The sequence below is a fragment of the Delphinus delphis genome, chromosome 4 (genome assembly GCF_949987515.2).
Source record: "Delphinus delphis chromosome 4, mDelDel1.2, whole genome shotgun sequence".
Lineage (NCBI taxonomy): Eukaryota > Metazoa > Chordata > Mammalia > Artiodactyla > Delphinidae > Delphinus > Delphinus delphis.
In genome coordinates, this window is record NC_082686.1 from 2083588 (window position 1) to 2106122 (window position 22535).

The following is a 22535-nucleotide window of genomic DNA, read 5'->3' on the forward strand; positions in this document are numbered from 1 at the left end:
CCCAAAAAAACCTATGTAATCTGATCTGATGATCCGGGAGGATGTGCTAAACTATAGAGAGAGAACTAGCTAACAAAGGTTAAAAGAGGGCCCATCTGTTTACCGTGCATTCTCGGACAGCACTCTGCACAGGTGCCCTGAGCCCTCACAGCAGCCCTGGGACCGAGGGCCACCCCACACGTGGAGGCCCAGGCCCCCAGCACCTGCCCACCCAGCTACTGAAGCGGCTCCCAAGCACCAGGGCTGGGCCACGCCGCACCGGGCAGCCCGCTCTGAACTCAGCGTTCCTGGCTGCTGCTATGAGGTGCTTCTCTGTTTCCTCATTTTACTGTTTCCCAAGGAATCTGAAGTGGCTGTGTTGACACAGCTTGGCTGAAAACACAGGTTCCAGAAGACCTTCCACCAACAAGAGTGCACCTTTCTGTCACTGGCATCCGACTGTTACCAATACTTAAACATACAAACTGTGACGGTCCTAACACAAACGTATGAAAGGATCAGGGGCTTCCCTGGTGGCGCAGTGGTTGAGAGTCCGCCTGCCGATGCAGAGGACACGGGTTCGTGCCCCGGTCCGGGAAGATCCCACGTGCCGCGGAGCGGCTGGGCCCGTGAGCCATGGCCGCTGAGCCTGCACGTCCGGAGCCTGTGCTCCACAACGGGAGAGGCCACAGCAGTGAGAGGTCCGCATACCGCAAAAAAAAAAAAAAAAAAAAAAAAAACAGCCATTCTTTAAGCACGCTGTTAACAAAATAAAGCTACACTTCACTGTTAGCCAGCTGACTCCTATTTGAAAACAAGAAGTGTTAAGGAGGGCACTGTCTTTAACCCTAAGCACACGTGCGCTCACTCTCAGATCGTACGTTCCTTAATTTCTCCTCAACAGCTTCTAGTACAACAGACCTTCAAATGGACAAAAAAAAAGTCCAAAGTCACAAACTGGGAAGTCATTGCAGCCTATTCAATAATATGTAAAACGTACTTGCCATAATTTATGTGTAGTGTCAATGTGGTAATAAAAGTGAATTAATGCCTCAAATTGGTAGCTCTTTCATGGGGAAAACTATTATCAAATGTGTACTCCTGGAATACGGAAGCCCTCCCCAGGGGTCTTCCTAGAGTATCTGTACGTGAAAGGCTTCCACATTTGGGGGTGGGGGCACGGAGCGAAGGCTAACAAGAAAGAACAAAAAAGACCCAGATGGTATCCAGATTCTGCAAGGATTAATAGAAATTAAGGTTTGGCCTGTGCCCGAAAATGACCAGGCAACTGATGGCCCATTTCTACACATAAACACTGCGCTCCCTTTACTGGAAGGTGGATACTGAGAAGAAAAGCAAATGAACCCTCCCACAGCTCTGAGCCGCAGAGGCCAAGTTGAAAGAAAAGTAATTCCTCCAGTTGACATGATAGGAATCGCCTACACTTGGTCGTCAGTTGTCACAGATCCCCTGCGTCAGGCCTTCTAAAATAACGGTGATTTTAAATCACAACTCAGCACACCCTGCCGTGTCATCACTAGCTTTCCTGTTAGGCTGCTCCATCCAGCCTTCCCCCGAGCCTGACTGTGACAGACACACCTGCTCCCCTGCCCCACCCTGTGTCCCTCACTCCTGGAACCCAGTCTACGCAACAGTCACCACCCCGCAGGTGTGACCAAAGGGACAAAGTACAATGTGTGAGTGTTAATCAAGTTTCATACTGTGGGAGTTTGCAGAAAAGGAACTACAACCAATACATAGAGACCACTCACAAGATAGAAAGTCCCGAAGTCTGAAAGACAAGTTAACACACATGCCAAGTGTTAAGGAGGTCTGAGTACACACTTCTAAGCAGGGGGACAGCAGTCAGCTTCTCTAGCACTCGGACACCACACTAGACTTAAAACTGAAGAGTTCCAACAGAAAAAGAAAGATCGGATGAATGCATCAAATTACGAGAAGACTGAAGAATCAGCCTTTGAAGGTTTACATATTGTTAAAATGAAGGAAATACAGTAAGACTGTAGCAGTTTGAATCACAGCATTTGCAAGTTCAGGAAGAGGTCTTTTGCTCGCTCCAGGCATGCCCCTGACCTGAGGCTTTGGATAGGAGGGTTCCCAAACCGCTCTCTGCCTGCATTTCCCCTTCACCTCCCTGAGGTCTGTGCAAAGACCACTCTCTTTCTCAATGTGGTCTAACTGCAGTTTTCAAAAGGCGCGCCATTATGAAAGGGGTTTGAAAACATCTAGCAAGACTAAGTGTTTACCACAGTCCCAGCAATCCTTGCAGCGCTCTACCCCGACAGGTACACAGGGAAAATGAGAAGACAGACACACACGCGAGGCTATTCAATGCAAGACTATGTCAAACAGCAAGAGATGAAACCATTCAAATTCCACTGATGGGAGACCGGTGGAATAAACCACGGCACATGGACATGACAGAGTTCTAGGGGACTATAAAAAGCAATGGGAGCGCTTCCCTGGTGGCTCAGTGGTTGAGAGTCCGCCTGCCGATCGATGCAGGGGACACGGGTTCGTGCCCCGGTCTGGGAAGATCCCACATGCCCCAGAGCGGCTGGGCCCTTGAGCCGTGGCCGCTGAGTCTGTGCGTCCGGAGCCTGTGCTCTGCAACGGGAGAGGCCACATCAGTGAGAGGCCCACGTACCGAAAAGAAAAAAAAAAAAAGCAATGGGAAAGATCTCCACATGCTATGTCCACCAGGAAACGCTGAGGGAAAAAAAGCGAAGTGGGAAAAATGTGTGTGTAGTTTGTAATCTCTTACCTAAGAAAGGGAAATACAAATATGTATGAATGTCTCCTATAGAAGGAGACTATTTAGGTAAGGGCAGGGATACGGTAGAGAGGACAGGGGTATACGCTAGATTGTTTTAAATGTATCGTATTGGTAGATTTGCCTTTGGAAGCATGTAAGTATTTTATATAATTATAAAACAAATTAAATTTTAAAAAAGCTTTCCCTAAAAATATCAGGAAAAAATGAAACAAATGAGGTTATTAAATATATGTGCAGTTAGTAGAAATTTGACTATTCATTCCTAGTGGGGTAACATATCCAAATGCCACAAAGAACTACTAAAAAAGTTTTAGGTCTATCTTCACGAGTCACATTGTTGACGGCAGAGTTAAAGTGTTATTCAGAGGCTGTGGAAGGTGGAGTAAGCAGTTCCCTGGAGCTGCAGCGCCAGCATCGTCTGGGTGTTTGTTACAAGTGCTGGTTTCCAGGCCCCACCCCATACCTGCTCAGTCAGAAACTCTGCGGTGGGGCCTTGCCTCAGGTTCCAACGAGCGCTCCACTGGATTCTGATCCAGTCTGAGGACCTCGCTCTAACACTATCATCCCCAAGCATCCCTGAAAACTGGAAGAAAGAAAATATAAAAGAGCAGGAAGAAAGCAAATATAGAGGAAAGAGTGGTTAAATAAAACCCTGAAGTGCTGAATTTGAATTGAAAAGATCAAAGTGAACTCAGGATGTGCTTCCGCCTTTAAATTCCTAGCTCTGCCCCCTGAAAAAGCCCAGCAGCAACTAGAAGCCCAAGCACACAGACTGGGGTCTCCGAATACCATCTCCCACTAGAAGGAATCAGGGCTCCCTGGAGAATGGCTACTCCACGTCCAGGACAGGAAATGCACAAAATGAGTCTGGAACATTGCCTCATACCAGAGAGCAAGGAAACTAACAAAGATTCCTACACTCACAAGCCCGCTGGCAAAGAGGGAGCCTGCCCATCAGTAAGGATAACAAGTGCGATGGACTGAAACCAACCAAGTGTGTTTAAATCCTTAAGTTCATAATGATACTACAAAAATAAAATAAAAATAAGCAAAAGCTAATTGATCACCAATGAAGAATACTAGTGAACTAACTCATTTTGAGAAGTTATGTAAAGAAGAATCAAGCATTTGGTCTGCCTTTCCTACACAAACTATACCACTGGGTAACCGAATAACATAAACAAATGTGTGTGCGTGTGCGTGTGTACAAACACACACTCTTTACAGAAATCTTTCAGATAATAAATGAAGAAACGGTAAAATTAGAATAAATAGCACGGTTTTGCAACCCTTAGGGAATTAATGATGTGAGAATAAATATCTGCTAACATCACGAAAAGAGAGACCACCAGACATTATTGCGCCTGCTGACAGAAGAACACACCACCACCTGTGCAAGTCTTGCCAGAAAAATCCAAACTGCATTCTGACCCAGACTCGGGCTCTGACACCCTACCGGAAACAGAGGACAGACACCACAGGACACAGCTGGCACAGTCCAGGCAGGGGACCACAAGACACACCCCCTGGGCTCTTCAAGAAGCTGCAAGGAACAAAAGAGGGATGGGGGGGAAATCAAGATTGCAGGAGAGACAAGACATTTATCTCAAAACCTTATTTGGATACTAAATAATTCAAAGAATTTTTAAAAAAAAGACATTTCAGACATGTTGGAAACGTAAACGCTGAATATTTGATACTAAGGAATTGTTTTATTTAGATGCCATAAAAGTTTTGCAGTTATGTTTTTTAGAAGTCCTTGTCTTTTAGAGATCATACTGTCTTAGCTCAGGCTGCCATGACGAAACACCCCAGATGGAGTGGCTTAAACAACACAATTGTTTTCCTCCGCGTTCTGGAGGCTGGAGTGCAAGGTGCCTGACTGCGTTCCCAGGGAGGGCTCTCCTTCCTGACTTGCAGAGCGCAAGTGCCCCCCAATCTCTCCTCTTCTTATGAGGTCAGTGACCCCACCATAAGGTACCCACCCTCATGACCCAAGCCAACCCTGATGACCTCCCAGAAAGACCACCACATTAGGGGCTTGGGCTTCACTATATGAATTTGGGCGGGCACAAATATTCAGTCCGTAACACATACATTTACCGATAAATGTGTGATGCCTGAGATTTGCTTCAAAATAACATAGGATTGGAAGGAATGGGGGGTATAAAGAAGCAAGATTGACATTCATTCAATTGTTGAAGTTGAGCGATAGGTTTGTAAGGTTTCTTCACCCAATTCTATTTCTTTTTACATATTTGCAAGTTTCTGTAATAAAAAGTTTGAAATGTTAACACTTCTGCCACTTCTCTTACCCTTTTCTCTTTCTCCTTTTTGGCCTAGCACGTATCACCTATTACACTACATAATTTACTATGTATGTAAGCTCTAAGAGGGCTGGGGTCTTTGCTCACAGGTGTAACCCAAGCACCTGCAACAGCGCCGGGCACAGAAGAGATGCTGAGTACACCTTCGCTGACAGCAAATCTAGCCCAACTCCCTCATGTTCTACACTAGACAATTCAGGGCCCCCAAAGGACAGGATATCCTACAGCAGATGCAATGACGGTGCTGGCTGTCAAGTTCTCAGAGTATAAATTTAATTTTAGAATGAGTAAGATTACACTAAAATTTTCCAGTACGGCTGCCCTACTCAGTTCTTCGACTGCTGAACTGAAGGAAGAGATATTTTTATCTTACTTAACTCTCTGGCAAAGGCTTTCTCTCAGGGGTAATTTCAGGGACAATCCCCCCTTCCGTGTGGGTGGGCAGCGTCTGACGCCCCGACCACTAGGTAAGGTGGTGGGGGCGGAGGAGGCGCCACCTTGCTGCAGGTCCTCGCCGCGCTCCCAGACACTGAGGGGTCCTGGTCAGGCACAGCGAGATTGGCCCTCGGGTCTTCAACCTCAAAATGACCTGACGGCCCTTCCCACTGTGCACCTCAATGCCTAGAAACTTTTGGGCTGACCCAGCCAGACTAGGAGTGCCTACAAACGGTGAGCTACGGATGTAGTAAAAATTGTTACCACAGGTGTTATTGTTAGTTCCAAGGCTCTACCTAAAATTTCAGCTCTGAAACTTATGCAACACCTTCCAAACACTAAACAGATCTGTTAAAAATAAGAAAACTTCCAAACATATCCCACTCTGTGGTGAAACCAACCTCTAAGCCTACTGTCAGTTTCTTCATAGTTTCTCTGCTCACTTTTTAAAAAATTTTGCAAACAAAGGCCTAAAATAATATTGAGGAATGAAACATCATGTAACACTTGTGCAGGAATACAAAAGCATTTACTTCCCTAGGGGAAAAAAGAGGGAAAGAGAGATTGCAGAAAACGTTCATCTTTTCCTAAGAGAACATCCCACCTTGTATCAACATCTCAAGCCCAAAATTCCAGATACCAGGGACCTGCTCCTTGGTCAGGAGCACAATGAGGACAAGCCTCCAAGGACAGAAGAAGTGATATAAAACCAAAGACATACGATGGATGCCGGCCGACGTGCACCTGAATGCCAGTGCAGACACTGTAATGAAGGAGCTGAACAGGGCGCCCAAAAGATCTGTCCACGTCTTGACACCCCAGAACCTGAGAATGAACCTTATTTGGAAAAGGGGTCTTTACAGATGTGATTAAGCTCAGGCTCTCAAGTAAGATCATTCCAGATCATATATGGATGGGACCTAAGTCCAATGACAAGAGGTCACTTGTCAGGTCAGACAAGAGACAGAAGGGAAAACCCAGGGAGAGAGAAAGCCGTGTGAAGACAAGGAAGAGACTGGAGTGATGTGGCTACAAGCCAAGGAATGCCAAGGATTTCTGGGAGCTGGGAAGAGGCAAGAAAGGATTCCCACCCCACCCCACCCCCCACAAAAGCCTTGGGAGGGAGTACAGCCTTGCTGATACTCTGATTTTCAACTTCTGGTCTCCAGAACGGTGAGAGAATAAATTTCTGTTGTTTCAAGCCATCCCGTTTCTGGTAATTTGTTACAGCGGCCCTAGAAAACTAATACATATAGTATAAAATACAAAAATAGAATGTACATCTTTCCTAGTGCTATACCAATTCATCTTTTAGGTATGTTTTTGGCCACACTTCTCATATGTCAAAGTAAACCCAGATGAACAGGCAATTCAGAAGAGGTCCAAGCACGAGTAAACACATAAAAAGAACCTCACTAATTGTCAGGTATATAACACCAAAACAACTCTGATGGCCTTGGGCTGGGCAAAGAGTTCTTAGGCATGATATTGAAAGTACAATCCATAGGAAAAAAAAAAATTGGTAACTGGATTTCATCGAAATTTAAAATGTTTGTACTTCAAGATACATTAACTGAAAGACAACCAAAGATCAGGACCAAACATTTGCAAATCACCTACCTGATAAAGGACATATATCAAGAAAATACAGTGAGACCTTACAACTCATGCAGATGCACAGAGCAGCACTACTCATGACAGAAGGCGGGAAACGATCCAAACGCCCATCAACTGGCGAGGGGATAAACCAGACGTGGTCCATCCACACGGCGGAATACTAGTCAGCAATAAAAAAGGAGCAAATTATAGTTGGTGCAACACGGATGAACCTCAGAAACTGCAGAGTGAGAGAAGCCGGACAGAAGACAGCATATTACCTGATTCACTTCTTTGAAATGTCTATAAAACGCAAATTTATAGGGACAGAAAGCAAATTAGTGGCTGCCTAGGCCTGGGGATAGGAGCAGAGATTGACTGCTAACAAGTTCTTGGGGTGATGGAAATGTTCTAGAACTGAATTACGGTGATAGCTGCACCACTCTGAATATTTACTAACAGTCAGAGGACTGTACATGTACAATGGATATTAATTTTACAGTATGGAGATTAGAGCTCTTAATAAAGCTGTTCAGAAAAAGTCATCCATCAGATTGGCAAAGATTAAAAAGATGACTCCCATCCAGTGGGGCAGAGTATATCTCAGAGGACAGCTTTTTCACAGGGTGATTCAGGGGCAGGTTTCAAAATGTAAACTGCTCCCCCCTTCTGACCCAGCAATTACACTTCTAGATTCCATTCTTTATAATGAAAATGTATTCCTGCTTTTATTTATACACATTTAAGGTTAAAGTTTCTTTTCGAAGAGTTACAGCTATATCTTCTTTCAAGGCTTCATCCAAATGTCAGGTTGACAGTCCCTCAATCCTAAATGTTCCACAGCAGAAGCTGAATCATCGACCTGAGAATGCTTTGTTTTGGTCATAGCTAAATTTCTACTGACTTATAGTAAAGAAAACATATCTGAACACAACTCCGAAGGACCACGTCAAAGATTATGGTCCCTACCATACCACTGAGCTTTGCTTTTACTGGATTAACATGTATTTCCTCAATTCAAAAACTCCAAACAGAGAATGTCCCAGTATCAAAAAGAAAAAAAAAAAAACTAAGTGCACAGCAGTTTACCTAAAAACAAGTCTGAGTAATCAGGATTCAAATTCATATAACACAGTCTTCCCTTTACAGTAGTGTTTACTCATTTATTGATTTGATTTCTTCAACAAATATGCACTGAGCACCAACTACGTGCTCAGCACCGTCCAGGTGCCAGAAACACAGCAGTGATCATAACAGATAAAGTTCCCGCAATTCTGAGCCTCACATTCCAGTGTGCGGGCAGCCTGGGTTAGGGGTGAAGAGAAACAATCGACCATGAAAAAACAAATGTTCCATCACGCGGGAGCTGAGCCAACAAGACTGAATAAAGGCGACGCGACGCCAAACCCTAAGCAGGCCTGGGAAGTGGCACATGCGCAGCCCAGGGAGCGGGAGGGAAGCACCCAGCAGGTCAGGAAAGCAATGAGGGCACCACGGGAACAGGGGCTGTAGGGACCAAGTGGTTAAAGGCACAGCCAGGAGGCCAGTGTTGGGGCCAGGGGGCGGTAGGCCGCAGAGGGTCTCAGAGCCCATGGGAAGGTCTGGGAATATTACGCTGAGAAGGTGGGTGGCCCCTGGAGGGTCCTGAGCAGAGGAATTACATGCTGTACTTCTTTCTTAGAGAGACTGCCTTCAACCCCAGAGAGAACGAGCTTCAGGGGCCAGGCTGGAAATGGCGTGGCCAGCTGGGAGGCTGCTGGGGTCCCAGGGAGAGATGAAGGGGGCTGGGGTTTGGGGGAGCAGCAGTGAAGGTGGGGAAAAGGGGCTGAATTCTAGATCAATTCAAAGACAGAATGCTATTTGCTGGTAGACTGAATGTTGGTTGTGACAGAAAAAAAGAAGTTGGGAATGACTACAAGGTCATCAATTTTAAATTTAAAAACCAAATATTCTCTAAGTGCAAAATACTGTGAATACATTTAAAATTCACGTTAAGAGCAGTTCCAAAGGGACGATTTGACTGACGGCAGGGGCAGCAGGGAGGAAAGGACAGGAGGAAAGGCGGTATAAAGGGAGGAGAGAAAGCCCAGGAGGCTGTGGGCAAACGCCAGCAGGGAGACTGTGAGAGAGAGGGGTGATCAGGAGAATCTGAGGCTGCGCAGTCCCCCTCCCGTGGTCTGTCATCTAGATCCGAAGCCCCCAGGCCAGAGCAGAGGGCCCCGAGATCAACAGGGAGCCCCTGGGAGACCACGCGCCAAGTTGTGCAATCCACGTGGAAAGAGACTCCACTCCGTACTGGCAAAAAAGTTTTTTTAGACAAAAAATTCTTCAGTAAGTCACTGGCCTTTTCAATAAAAGGTAACCAAGTGGCCTTTCCTACCTCCTGTTGTGTGGACCAACCACCATGCTGTCAGTTCCTTTCTAGGGAAAGACCGGCTCATGCGTTATGCCTGCCATGCTTGATTACTTCAGAGATTCATCAGTGCTTAAATAAAAACAAAATCAGACCCCTGAGTCTCACTGCATAAACCAAACTTTACTAGAAACTCTTCAGAAACACATCTTGTAAATCAGGCACACGAGCTGACGTTCAAGTGGAAAGGGAAGCTTTTCACTTCTGAATTACTGGTTCAATTGAACCACCCTAGAGTTGGGCTAACATACTAGTAACATGGGTTCCCAAATGCGTGCCCAGGGTACCGCAGCAAACCCAGAGAGGGCCCAAGGGGTGTTCCAAATTTTTGAGGGGAAACAGCAATACTGAAGATGTCCCAGGCCCCAGCTGAGTTCATCAGTTTCAATACTACGTCGTGCTACAGTTCTTTCAATGCCATCATTATCATCACAAAACAGGGTAACTGCTGTAATAAAAGGCCAAGAATCACCCCCTCCACAGTCAAATAAACAAAGCAGCGGCGTCCAACCGGATTCCCAGGCTAGAGAAGCTGCGCAGCGCCCAACAGGTGTGGCCGTCCCTAATATGTTATTGTGGTTATACCTAAGAATGAAACAAAAATTTTCCTCCAATTTATGTGTATTTTTTTTCAAATAACTACTGTTAGGACATAATACTTACTAAAATTATTTGAACCTAACTACTTAATAAATGAATTATTAAATATTCTTTTCAGCCTAGAGGTGCCATGAAAAAATTACTGAAGACACTAAGACCACCGTGAACAGAGAAAACTGAGAAGTCTCTCCTGAGTAGCTGACATTCTTTCTGCACAGCCATCACTCTTCCGAGTGCTTTACACGTACTCATTCAATCCCCACGTCAGCCCTCTGGGACTGGTACCATCCCTGTCCCTATTTCACAGACGAGGAAGTAGTCACACAGTAAGTCCTGCCTGTTTCTATCCACACACAGATAGAAGCGATTTCTTCTTCTTCTTCTTTTAAATATTTATTTATTTATTTTTATTTTTGGCTGTGTTGGGTCTTCGTTGCTACACGCGGGCTTTCTCTAGTTGCAGCAAACGGGGGCTACTCTTCGTTGCGGTGCACGGGCTTCTCACTGTGGTGGCTTCTCTTGTTGCGGAGCGTGGGCTCTAAGCATGTGGGCTCAGTAGTTGTGGCTCCTGGAATCTAGAGCACAGGCTCAGTAGTTGTGGCGCACGGACTTAGTTGCTCTGCACCACGTGGGATCTTCCCAGACCAGAGATCGAACCTGTGTCTCCTGAACTGGCAGACGGATTCTTAACCACTGGACCACGAGGGAAGTCTGAAGTGATTTCTAAGTCAAAGGAAGTACGGATACTAATGCCTTAGTCCCTGCCCTCCAAATACACCCCATGGAACTGCGGTTTCCTAAGGAGAAATGTTTCTGCCACTTCTCAACAGCTGATTCAATATGGACCAAGACCTGCATTTATGTGTATCAGTTTAAAAAGAGGGCATTTTAAGTTACTTTTCTGGCAATGAAATTGAGAGTGGTTAAATCACAAGCACCATACTTTCACGCTTGATAGAAAATTGCAATGTACCAATTTAAAAACTTTAACCTACAGGGGGAAAAAACAAAACCCAACCAGGTAAAAAGCATTACGGATCTGCTCACTTTTGTTGCCTTTTCCCCCCTCTGAAAATTCATGATGTCAGATCTGGAACCCTAAATATAGAGATTGAGAAAAATTAAAGCAGCACCATCCGATGTGACTGGGTGAGAACAGATCATTCGAATGAACACTGTTGTTTTTCAGATACTACATAGTTATGTGCTATCTTAGGTAGGATGCCAACAGCCAATAAAGAAAAGCCACAAATCAGTGGAATTATAATAGCTTTGTCTGCTAATGAGATGGCTGGGAAAGGAACATCTCTTTCCTAACATACCCTTGGGTCAGAAGCCTCGGTCTTTATTCCAAAGCAGAGAACTGATCCAGTGGTTGAAAAAAAAAAAATCTAAGCTCTAACTTAAATTTAGATCAAGTGGATCTGCCGGATTTGTTTGTTTCACTGTGCATCTTTCATGATTAGTCAGTTATACTACAGGTATTCACACATTGCTATGACCAGGTGATTCATCGCCCAATGTCATCACACCACTAGCACCGCAGACTGCACGGTGGACACCCCTGTGCATTTCAGACACATCCTCCAGTATTCAGAAGCTTCACCAGGCCTGGAGTCTAAGCAGATCCTCCACAGAGGTAGTCACTCTGCACCAGAGGCAGTCAGGCGGCAGCTTCGGGAAATTTTAATTACGGACTAAAGGCCATTAAAACTCTTAGGTATCTTCAGAATACTATTAAAATAATTTAGCAAGGTTTTCAAGGAATGATGTATTCTGTTTACCCCTAATCTCTGGGGACCTTCCACTCTTCTCATGGCCACAAATGAACAGTTCCTAAATTTACCTGAACTGGTAACATTCTACATTCTTCTCAGAAAGGCTGATGTACAATTCGCTTTCACTCAAAGTAAAACATTCTAAATCCTATGAAAAAAATTGAAAACGAGCACAAACTCTGCTCTCATTTTACAAAGAACAAACACAGACCTCCTCAGGGTGCAATGGCTGGAAAAGTATTAAACAGACTTTTGAAAACTAAAATGCTGCATACTAAAGGAGCTATGTACACAACAGCAGAGCCTCCAGATGGATTTTTTTAAAGCAATTTTCCTACTACCTTTGTCTACATTGCTTACACTAGCGGCTCCCTTCAACACATGTGCAGCTGAAAGAATGGAACAAAATAAAGAAAGTATAACATGAAACCAGGACAGCAAGTGCTCTACCGCAGCTTCAGTCCCAGACACACCAAAATGAAGTCAGCCTTCCTAAAACTTAAAAAGTCTTTAGCTTTTAAAGGGATCTTTTTAAATTTTTAAGGTAACTTTCTCTGAAAGTTTACTGAAGCCTCTTTCTTTTCTGAGACTCCAACGAATGAATGGTTGTGCCTTTTAAAACAGAGATACCATCAGTACAGACAACAGTTTTAAACACCGGAAAAACCTCCACCAACATAGCTTTTACAATAAATCTGTAGGAAAGGAAACTATTCTTTAGCTGTCTGTCATGCATGCGCGTATGAAACTAAACACTAGACCCACATCTCAAACACTACCAGGCTAACGATTTACCTGTTTAGTCAAGGTTGAACCCAACCCAAGGCTGAACTTTCTCTTCAGATATGTATTTACATAACGCCCATAGAAACACTGCTATGAGATGTAAGCTAAGGGGTATGTATGAGATATAATTAGACTTGTTAATGTTTCTACAGGCAACACTGATCCAGCACTCAGTGTGCCGGGCACATGGGGAGGAGTCTCCAGCGTCTGGAAGACACTGAAACCTAACAGGAAGACCACTCCGAGCCTGGCTCCTCTTCCCTGAGGGTACAGAAGGCACCTGGAATTAACCGCAGGGCCTCCAGATCAGCTCTACACACACCTGTTCCCTCGACTAAAGTGCAGTCTTGAGCAAGACCTGCAGCTGCCCTGGTGAAAAGAGAAAACAGCTTCGAACTATGCAAGTGTCCAAATTTAGATGTGACACCGTCCCTTTCCCTGAGAAAGTGTATCAGCTAAAGATAAAGCAACAGACTTCAACTTTAAATATACAATTTCTCAGAGATCTGACAAGAGAAAGCATACAAGGAGAGTAAAAGAAAGAGAGAGAAAGAAACAAGAGAAGGCTCAAGACCTACAGAACCGTCTACTAAGGGCTAAGTGCCTGCCTGGATGTTGCTGTAGAAAGAGTGCTTCCTTTCAAAGTGTGGAACACCATCTGAAAAAAATAACTGAAGATAAGAACACTGTCAGAGGTCAAAAATCCTAATAGTCTGAAACACCTGTCTGCAAGTCATCAAAATGTCAGCCAACGTTTCAACACTTTCCATAAGCTCAGTGTTTTTGAAAGTATTTAATTCCGAAGTTATGGTTGTAAAAGTTAGAGGAAATTTTTCTGTAACAGGAAAACAATTCCTTTGTGGATGAGTAAATGTGGCGCCAAAAAAAAAACCCGACACTCAAAATGAAGAGGCACCAGTCCAGTGGTCCAGAGCGTGGATGAGCTCATCGAACCTTCGCAGCCTCATCTGTGAAATGGGTTTCTGCTCTGTGCCAGCGTCTCGGAAGTGCCTGAGCGGCCTGCGGGGAAGAGCCCTGGTTCGCGGTCCCGGCCCGGCAGAGCCGCTGTGCCCAGGCAAGTGCAGCTGGGCACGGCCGACGGGGCTCCTGAGTCTTCCACTACTTAACACGTTACTGAGTACAAACCCCCGTCTCCTAACAAACACGACAACCGCACGCAAACTTCGTCCACGCTCGCAGAGCCGGGAGACCCTCTGCGGGACCGGAGGAAACAGTGCGCCTGGAGAAGACCGTCCCCGCCGGGAAGAACCGGCCCGAGCGGGGCAAGCTGCCGAGCCTGCAGCCGGACGGGGCGCACAGCGGCGCCCCCTCGGGGCGCGCCCCAGGCGCTGTCCAACTGCAGCCGGACAACCAGAAGAGCGTCCCTGAGGAGGTCAGAGGTCGCCTCCAGGAGAGAGAGATATGAGGTCGGCCCCGGGGAGGTCGGAGGTCGCCCGCGGGGTCAGGGCCCCGCCGCAGCCGCCGCCCCGGCCACACCTCCATTCCGGGAAGCGGCCCAGCCGGGAGCGCGGGGGCCGGGCCGCGGGGGCAGAGGGGCCGGCGACCTGGGCCGGGCTGCACGCCGCGGCTGCCGCCCCCTCCCGCGCCGCCGGGCACTCACAGGTGACGATGGGCTTGTTCTCCATGGTGTAAATCACCGGCGGCACCGGCTCCTCAGGGGCGTCCATGGGCGTCCGGCGTCACCGGCCCGGCCTCCTGCGCCCCATGGGCAGCCCGAGGCCGCGCCGGGCCAGCCCGAGCCTAAGCGGCGCCGCAACCGCGACAGCGACGCCCGCCCGGTCGCTCGAGGTATCTCCCTAGCCGGCCGCCCGCAGTCGCCGGCCGCCCGCCGTCGCCGCCCGCCGGCCGCACCCGCTTCCGGTGCCGGCGCGCGGTGGTACCGCTTCCGGGGCGCGCGCCTTAAAGGGGAGGCCTATCCGCCGAGCGGACTCGGTCCTCCGACGGAAAGGCGATCCAGGCTGCGCGAGTGTCGGCGGAGGTATTCTCCGCGTCTCGGCGCCGAAATCCGCGCGGGCCGGACGTGGGCCGCTGTGGGTCCCGCGTGGGTCCCTTACCGTAGGGACTGGACGGCCGGGAACCGCCCCCCAGGCCGGCGCCCTCGGACGGACAGGGCTGGCGTGGGGAGGGCAGCCGGGACGCCCACAAGCATCGCCCGCAGGAGTGCCCGACGTCGAGGACGGCCCCGGGGGTCGCTGACCCGGAGCCCGTGGAACCACCCGGGGTCGCTGACAAAAGCGTGCGGACACGGGGACCACCTGGGGGTCTCAGACATCCGGACAGGGGGACCACCTGGGGGTCGCTGACACCGACACATGGACCCCGGGAGTCACCGACATCAACAATTGGACACGAGCGTGTCCATTTGTCACCTGTGTGGGTTGCCGCCCGTAGCGTAGCATTGTTATTTCTACCAGAGGCCTGATGCCTCGGGGGAATCATTAGGACACCGGGTTAATTCCCACCACTGAGCGAATGGCAGTTACCCCTTGCAACACTCTTGGTCTTGTGTTTGTCGTTACATTGGTTTTATGAAGTAATATTGCTGCCATGAAGTAGAACAAGATTATATACCTTCTCCATACAACCTAGACTCTCCGGCACCACTGTCCTCCTCAAGGCGCACCTGGGAGGCCGACTCCCACAAACTCTGCCCCGCGGTTGCAAGCAACCACCTTTCTCTGCATTGCCACAACACTAGTTTCCTGTCTCCGTGACGCTGTAAAATTCTTGAACTGGGGGCTGCCTTTTACTCGTGTCCCCACCCCCAATACCCAGCCACACAGGGCCTTCCACGGAGTAGGCACCTTCGGGGAATGCCACAAAAGAAAACCTTACTTTAACTGCATGTACATTTCTTACGCAAGGAAAGCAGGTTTGGGGAAACTTTTGCAAATGAAATAAGGTAAATATGTGAAACAGTTTGAGTGTGAACACAGCTGCTAAATGCGTGTGCACAGGGCAGCGCTGTGCTTGGAGGCTGGGTGAGCAGGCAGAGGTCAGGGTCTAGGACAGCTGGAGCCTGTGAGGCAGGGCAGCAGAGCAGGAGGTACCGATGAGAGCCAGAAGTCTGCGTGGGGCTCAGCGGAAGGCTCGGCCTCAGCTGTGCTCAGCACTCACTGAATGAGGTGCCACAGGGCTTACCAGGAAGACAGTGAGCAGAAGGCAGAAATCCACAAGTTTGATGGAAAGCATTGAATTCTGGACTTACAGATCGAGAGACTCAGGAAAACCTCAGTAGAATACCTACAAAGAGGGACTTCCCTGGCGGTCCAGTGGTTAAGACTTCACGCTCCCAATGCAGGGGGCAGAGGTTCAATCCCTGGTGAGGGAACTAGATCCCGCGTGCCACGCGGTGAGGCCAAAATACAAAAATAATAAAAGGTAAAAGAGAGAGAGGACAACCACGAATGGGCAGTTATCACATGAAAAGATGCTGAGCATCCGTCAGGTATCTGGGAAGCGCAAATTAAAGTGACAACGACATATCGCTTTACATCTACTCAAATAACAAAAATAAAATACGAAACAGAAGATACCAAACGTAGACTCCAAGGCCAGGTCTCCACGTCTTTAGTCTATTCTAACAGAGAACTAAGTCCAGAGAGACTCTGAGAAGACAGACACTAACAATTCTTCCTTCACGGCGATGCTGTGGCCTGGCCCCACTGGCCAACTCTTGCTTGGAAGAATTTTCTTTCTGGGTGGAGGGAAGGGGAGATCGAAGATCTTGCGCTCTATCCCAGGCAACACTCTGGCTCAAGGGCAGTAAGGGGGCTCCTGGGCTATTTTTCCCCCAAGCAGACCTATCAGAGATTTCTTTTTTTCACATGGGAATTTAGAAAACGCTTGAATTCAGCATACATACTGGCTTAGCAATTCCTTTCAATATTGGTGAAAATGATGCTATTTCTATTAATCGATGTCCATTCTTCTTTCTTTCAGATCCTTTTCTGCTGAGACAGCATTTGTTTTTTTAAAGGTTGCTGGAACTTGAGCCCAAATGGTCTTTCCTGGTAGCCCATTACAGTGTCTTCAGGCTGCAGAGAGCCTGTTCAATTATGTATTGGGATACTGCAGATGCTTTGTCTAAGGGAACACCGCCCTGGGCTTGCTCTGCCCCACTGCTCAGGCCCTCTCCACAGAGGGCTGTGCTAAAACCGAAGGTGGGCCAGCACATGTTCACAGCAGGTTTATTACTGGTAGCTGAAACTGGAAACCACCCAGGTGTCCTTTGACGGGTGACTGGTTAAACGATGTGTGGTCCATCGGTACTGTGAAAGACCACGCGGCAACGAAAAAGACTGAACTACTGATACACACAACCACCTGGATGGATCTTGACAGAATTATGCTGAATGAAAAAACTCTAGGACTTCCCTAGTGGCGCAGTGGTTAAGAATCCGCCTGCCAATGCAGGGGACATGGGTTCGATCCCTGGTCTGGGAAGATCCCACATGCTGCGGAGCAACTAAGCCCGCGAGCCACAACTACTTACCCGCATGCCGCAACTACTGAGCCGGCGTGCTGCAGCTACGAAGCCCGCGCACCTAGAGCCCGTGCTCTGCAACAAGAGAAGCCACTGCAATGAGAAACCCATGCACCGCAACGAAGAGGAGCCCCCGCTCACCGCAACTAGAGGAAGCCCGCGCACAGCAACGAAGACCCAATGCAGCCAATATTTTTTTTAAAAGAAGAAAAAAGAAAAAACTCTAACCCCCAAAGGTTATATATTATATGATTCCATTTATGGAACAGTCTTGAAATGACAAAATTATAGATGTGGAGAACAGTTTATTGGTTGCCAAGGGGTAAGGGGCGTGTGGGGGTAACGAGGGAGTGGATGTGTCTGTAAAAGGGCAGCAGGAGGGACCTGTGTGCATGGAATGTCGTGAGTCTGGACGGCACCAGTGTCAGCATCCGGATGTGATATTGCGCTAGAGTTTTGCCAGACGCTGCCACTGGGGGAACCTGGGTAAATGTTACCAGGTCCAAGCTTGTACTGCTTGCCGCACACAGGCCAATAAATCGAGGGATGAGGTGTTGGGGCAGGAATAGCGACTTTATTGGGAAAGCCAGCAGACAGAGGAGAGGGTGGACTAGTGTCCCAAAGAACCGTCTTGCCCAGGTTTGGATGCTAGTTTCTTTAATAGAGCAAAGAGGGGGAGGTGAGGAGGTAAAGTTATAAAGGCCCTAAGTTGTTGCAAATATTTCCTGGTTCCAGCCAGACTCCCGGAGGGGATGTGTCAATTTCTGCTTTCCTGCAGCCATTTACAGGTGGGCCTGGTCAGGGTGTTTCTGGTGAACTGAAGAAAAGGTATTTTAGCTTAAGCTCATGCATGGGAGGCAGGGTTCCCAGAGATGGGCCATTATGTTTACCTTAAGTTATAGGCAACATCCTTCTACTGATTAACTTGTGGCAAAAGCAATAGAACATAAAGATTAAAGTAAAAGAAAGATCCAGTATGAAGTCAGATTTGTTTTTCCCTATTACATAAAGGGTGCATGGGAGCTCTACATACAACTGCGTATGAATCTACACGGTCTCAAAATAGAAGTTTGATAAACTCAACTGACTTTCAAGATGTAACACACGAGTTTCCAAAGAATCCACCAGGTTAACTGTGTATTGCTTTTACCGTTCCACAGCATGCCAGCTCCTCTAACTGCACCTCCTTCGCTCACCAGATGTTCAGGAACATCGCCACGGGCAGCGCTCGGCAGGGCAAGGCAGAGTGGTCCTGAGCCTCTGGGGCAGGTGTTTCCTTACATTTAACCAAGCCTTCCCTAAATGGTAGCCTCAGGGGAGCAAATAGTCCACAAAAGGGAAATAGGAGTAGTAATGATTATGTGGAGAAATAATCTCCCTCATGAGTCATAGAGGAAATGCCATATAAATTTTTTTCTACTAAGTTAATAAAAACTTGGTTGGGGGGGGGGCGCTGAGGAAGGTGAGGGTGTGGGAAAGCAAGCAGCCCAGCACACCTGGACAGTGGCTTCTCTGCCTCGGTGGATTCTCTGAGATGCCACCTTTTTACACAGCAGTAGCGCCCTCTGGGTTGCTGGTCTGCTGGTTGGGTCAGCATCCTCTGACCCAACAATTCCATTTCTAGATCTCTTTAAGGAAACAGTCTCTCCCAAACCTTCATGGATAAAAACACACGTGGCAGCGTTGTAGCCAAAAATCGAAAACAGTGAAAATAAATAATAATGACTATGTTATATAAGTTATGCTGTGTTTATTTGATGCACAATTATGTCACCATCAAAATAATGTTTAGAAGGTGTTTATGATAGTCTGGAAAATCGTATAATGTTGATTGTTTTTGTTTTTTGCGGTACGTGGGCCTCTCACTGTTGTGGCCTCTCCCGCAGGCTCAGCGGCCATGGCTCACGGGCCCCCCCACTCCGCAGCATGTGGGACCTTCCCAGACCGGGGCACGAACCTGTGTCCCCTGCATCGGCAGGTGGACTCTCAACCACTGCGCCACCGGGGAAGCCCTAATGTTGATCGTTAAAGTGGATTCCTGGATCATAAAACTTTCTTCCTTGCCATGACGATGATTGCTACTAGCACTGTTTTTCCCCTCCTTATTGGCGTGGTACCTTTGGTGAAGTATGCTGAAAATTGGAGGAATCCGCCACTCCCCAGCTGGAAGAATCTTGGAGGGATAGAATTAAACAGGTTGAAACTGAAGCTTTAGCAACAGAGAAACCGACAGTCAGTGCCTGCCTGTTATCATCTGAAACCTGGATATCTTTAAGGCCTTTGGACCTTTTTAAAGTCTCTGGAGCCTTTTAAAAGGAATAAACATTGGCTTTTAAAAAACTAAAAAAAAAAAAAAGTCTTTAACGAACATGAAGGTGTGATATGATCACCACTACATAAAAGTAAAAAAAAAAAAAAAAAAAAGAAAGAAAAACTATTTCAAAAGAGATTGGATGGAAATGCATCCAACTGTCTTGCCCTGGCGGTGACTTCGCCCTTTTTCCACCTTATCTGCATTTCCACTTGTCTGTAAGGAGCCCGACTGTATACAAAAAAGAACAGAGCCGCACTGCACCGCTGGCTAGGTAGCTGATTCTGAGCAGGATACTTGGTTTTCTTCCCTTTTCCTGAGCCTCAATTTTCTCAGCTGAAAGCAGGGATCGTGATAGAATTTTCCCCTCCAAAACATGTGTGCTATGCAATTAATTCCCTCAGAACCCTTGAGACAGGTATTCATTCCTATCTCCATTTCACAGATGGGGAAGTAGAGGAACAGACAAAGGAAGTGCTCACCCCGTGGCAGCTCAGAGAACAGCCCCTGGTGCTGGGCCTCTCCAGGAACACGGTGAGTGCGCTCGGGAGCCCCTGGAAGCCACAGCTCCGGGAGGTGGCACCTCACCTCATCCCATCCCTCCCTCCGGGAGGACCCCGAGGCACAGCGGGTTAAAGGGCAGAGCTGGGGGACAAACCGGGCGGAAGCCCCAGCCCACCTGCCCTCCTCGTAGTCTCAATAATGGGCTCAGGTCACTGTTCACTGTTACTGGCTTTGTGCATCACTTTCCACATTTGTTTGTCTAGACACAGTATCCTCTTCCCAGGTTTTATTCTGCATAATGTGACTTAAATAATTAGCAACAATGAAATCAAACCTGGCACTGTGGATGGCATTTCCGGACATTCTGTTCAATGCGCCTATTTTTAGCTCAGTTGCTTCTTTCTTGGCTTTCTGACAGGCTGGATTCTCGCCCTCTCCTTTCAAGCTGAGGTTATCCCCCAAGAGGCCTTTCCGTGCCCAAACCTCCCTGGGTCCCTCACCTGGGTCCCTGCCGGATGCGGACAGAAGGCAGGGGCAGGAATGACCGCTGTGCAGGAGGTCCCCACACGGCCTCCCTCCACCTGCTCCACCAGGGGGCCGCCCTCTTCCCCGGTGGCAGAAGTCAGCTCTCATGCCAGCTACTGGCACACCTAATACTGGGGGCCGGGGGCAGAAGAGAGTGGTGGGCGGGAAGGCTGAGCCGCCCAGAATGCCAGCCTCCAAAGACACCAAGCTCCACGGGCATAAGCAGGAAGGGCGGGGTCAGCTAACCCAGATCTCCGGGTGTGTCTCTTCCCCCATAAGCCTCCGCTCACAGTGCCCTGCGTGGTGACTCAGACTCCAGCAGCCACGTAGCGTGCCCCAGGCCCCATGCCCGCAGCTCGCTCTGATTCAACTGCAGCTGGGCGGCCCTGGCACGGGTAGGGTCCCGCCTCCAGGACCCGCTGGGGCCTCCAGTGCAGCCTGAGCAGGAAGTGGTGGGAAACCGATACCATCAGGCCCTCCCTCAATGAGCTGGGGGATCAATGTGCAAACTTCACAGTGTGGGGTGCACGGCTCCCAAGCGGGCCCGGTGGTGGGTCGAGCCCACGGAGACAGTGAGCTCAACGACAGTCACCGTTGCGCGCCTGGTCCTTGCCCCCCTCCCCCACGCTCTTCCTCCTCTTTCTGGGGCCACCGACAAAGAAAACCCACCTGCACCAAGTCTGGCTCACGCCCGACCTGACCTAAGACGCAGCCTGATCCGTGTCATGAAGGAGGCGTGCTGCCCTAAAGTCTGAGATGGACGCATCCGTGGCCTGGTCACTGAAAAGCAGTGATTCGTTGATTACCTAAATGTTACATGTTTAGTGTGCTGACCAGGAACTTGGCTGGCTCAGAAAAATCACGCGTAATGAATGCTTTGTTTTTTAATTTAAAAAAAAATTTTTTTTGGCCTTGCAGCTTGTGGGATCTCAGTTCCCTGACCAGGGATCAAACCCATGCCCGCAGCAGTGGAAGCACGGAGTCCTAACCACTGGACCACCAGGGAAGTCCCCAAATGCTTTGTTTTGAACATCAACAGTACTTAATAAATAGAAAACGCTTTTTCCCCTTGAATCCTTTAATGAATGTGGAAGCAATATTTGAGGACCATGGCCCTGAAGGAGGCCTGGCAGTTGGCATGGCCTGGCCGCCCTCATGTCTCTGCCAGCTGTCCCTGACCGGACAGGCCAGGAGCTCCAGAACAAAGGTGACAGAAGGCGACAGAGCTGTCCCCACACAGTGTCGGTGGTGAGCTTGCCAGTGTCTGTCTGCCCTGCTCTTGCCGCAGCTGGCACAGAGGCCCCAGGTAGGTTTTCTGAACGAGGGGCTCGCTGTTGTCTCTGGGGTCCTTGCTGCCGTCTGGGCCCCAGGGCTGCTTCCCCAGGCCCAGCGGCCACCTCTGACCCCCGGCTCCTCCTTGCCCCTGCCCTTCCTTTGCAGAGATTTCTACAGACCCAGGCAGCCAGATAAGATGGCGAGGGCGAAGGAAGATACGCTGTCCTCCCAGAAACCTCAGACAGGGCATGTTCTTTCTTCAAGGCTACTGCATGGAGGAAAGGAGTAGACGGTTGTTTAAGATACAGCCTCAGGACTTCCCTGGAGGTCCAGTGGTTAAGACTCCACGCTTCCACTCCAGGGGGCACGGGTTCCATCCCTGGTCAGGGAACTAAGATCCCACATGCCGCGGCATGGCCAAAAAATACCCCCCAGAAGATACATCCTCATGTCGGGAGACACAGAGAAAGGCTGGCTCTGTTGGTAAGAGGGGCGTTGACTCTGCCTCTTAGTCCATGGCAGAACCAGTGCCAAAGCAACCATATTCACAGCCCAACAAGATGATCAGTAAGGCAGACGTGAGGGAGGCATTTCCAGCATAGCTACAGGGACAGGCACCACCTCTCCACGTGGCCCTGGAACATTCACAAATGCCGACCGTACACTTAGCCACAGAGAAAACCTCAGTAACTTTCCAAACTG

General features: G+C 48.4%; 1 protein-coding gene and 1 long non-coding RNA gene across 3 annotated transcripts in view; one reads left to right on the forward strand and one right to left on the reverse strand.

The window, feature by feature from the left end:
* TRAPPC10 (trafficking protein particle complex subunit 10) overlaps window positions 1-14572 on the reverse strand; it is an 88885-nt gene extending 74313 nt beyond the window's left edge. For both annotated transcript variants that reach the window (XM_060010245.1, XM_060010244.1), the window contains exon 1: window positions 14333-14572. In XM_060010245.1, the coding sequence (XP_059866228.1) occupies window positions 14333-14399 (67 nt within the window). In that variant the 5' untranslated portion in view covers window positions 14400-14572. The remainder of the gene's footprint in view (window positions 1-14332) is intronic.
* Window positions 14573-16729: 2157 nt separating this feature from the next.
* Window positions 16730-19513, forward strand: LOC132423918 (uncharacterized). The gene is made up of 3 exons (XR_009519134.1): window positions 16730-17454; window positions 18230-18346; window positions 19105-19513. It is a non-coding gene; the product is annotated as an uncharacterized lncRNA (long non-coding RNA).
* Window positions 19514-22535: the final 3022 nt, after the last annotated feature.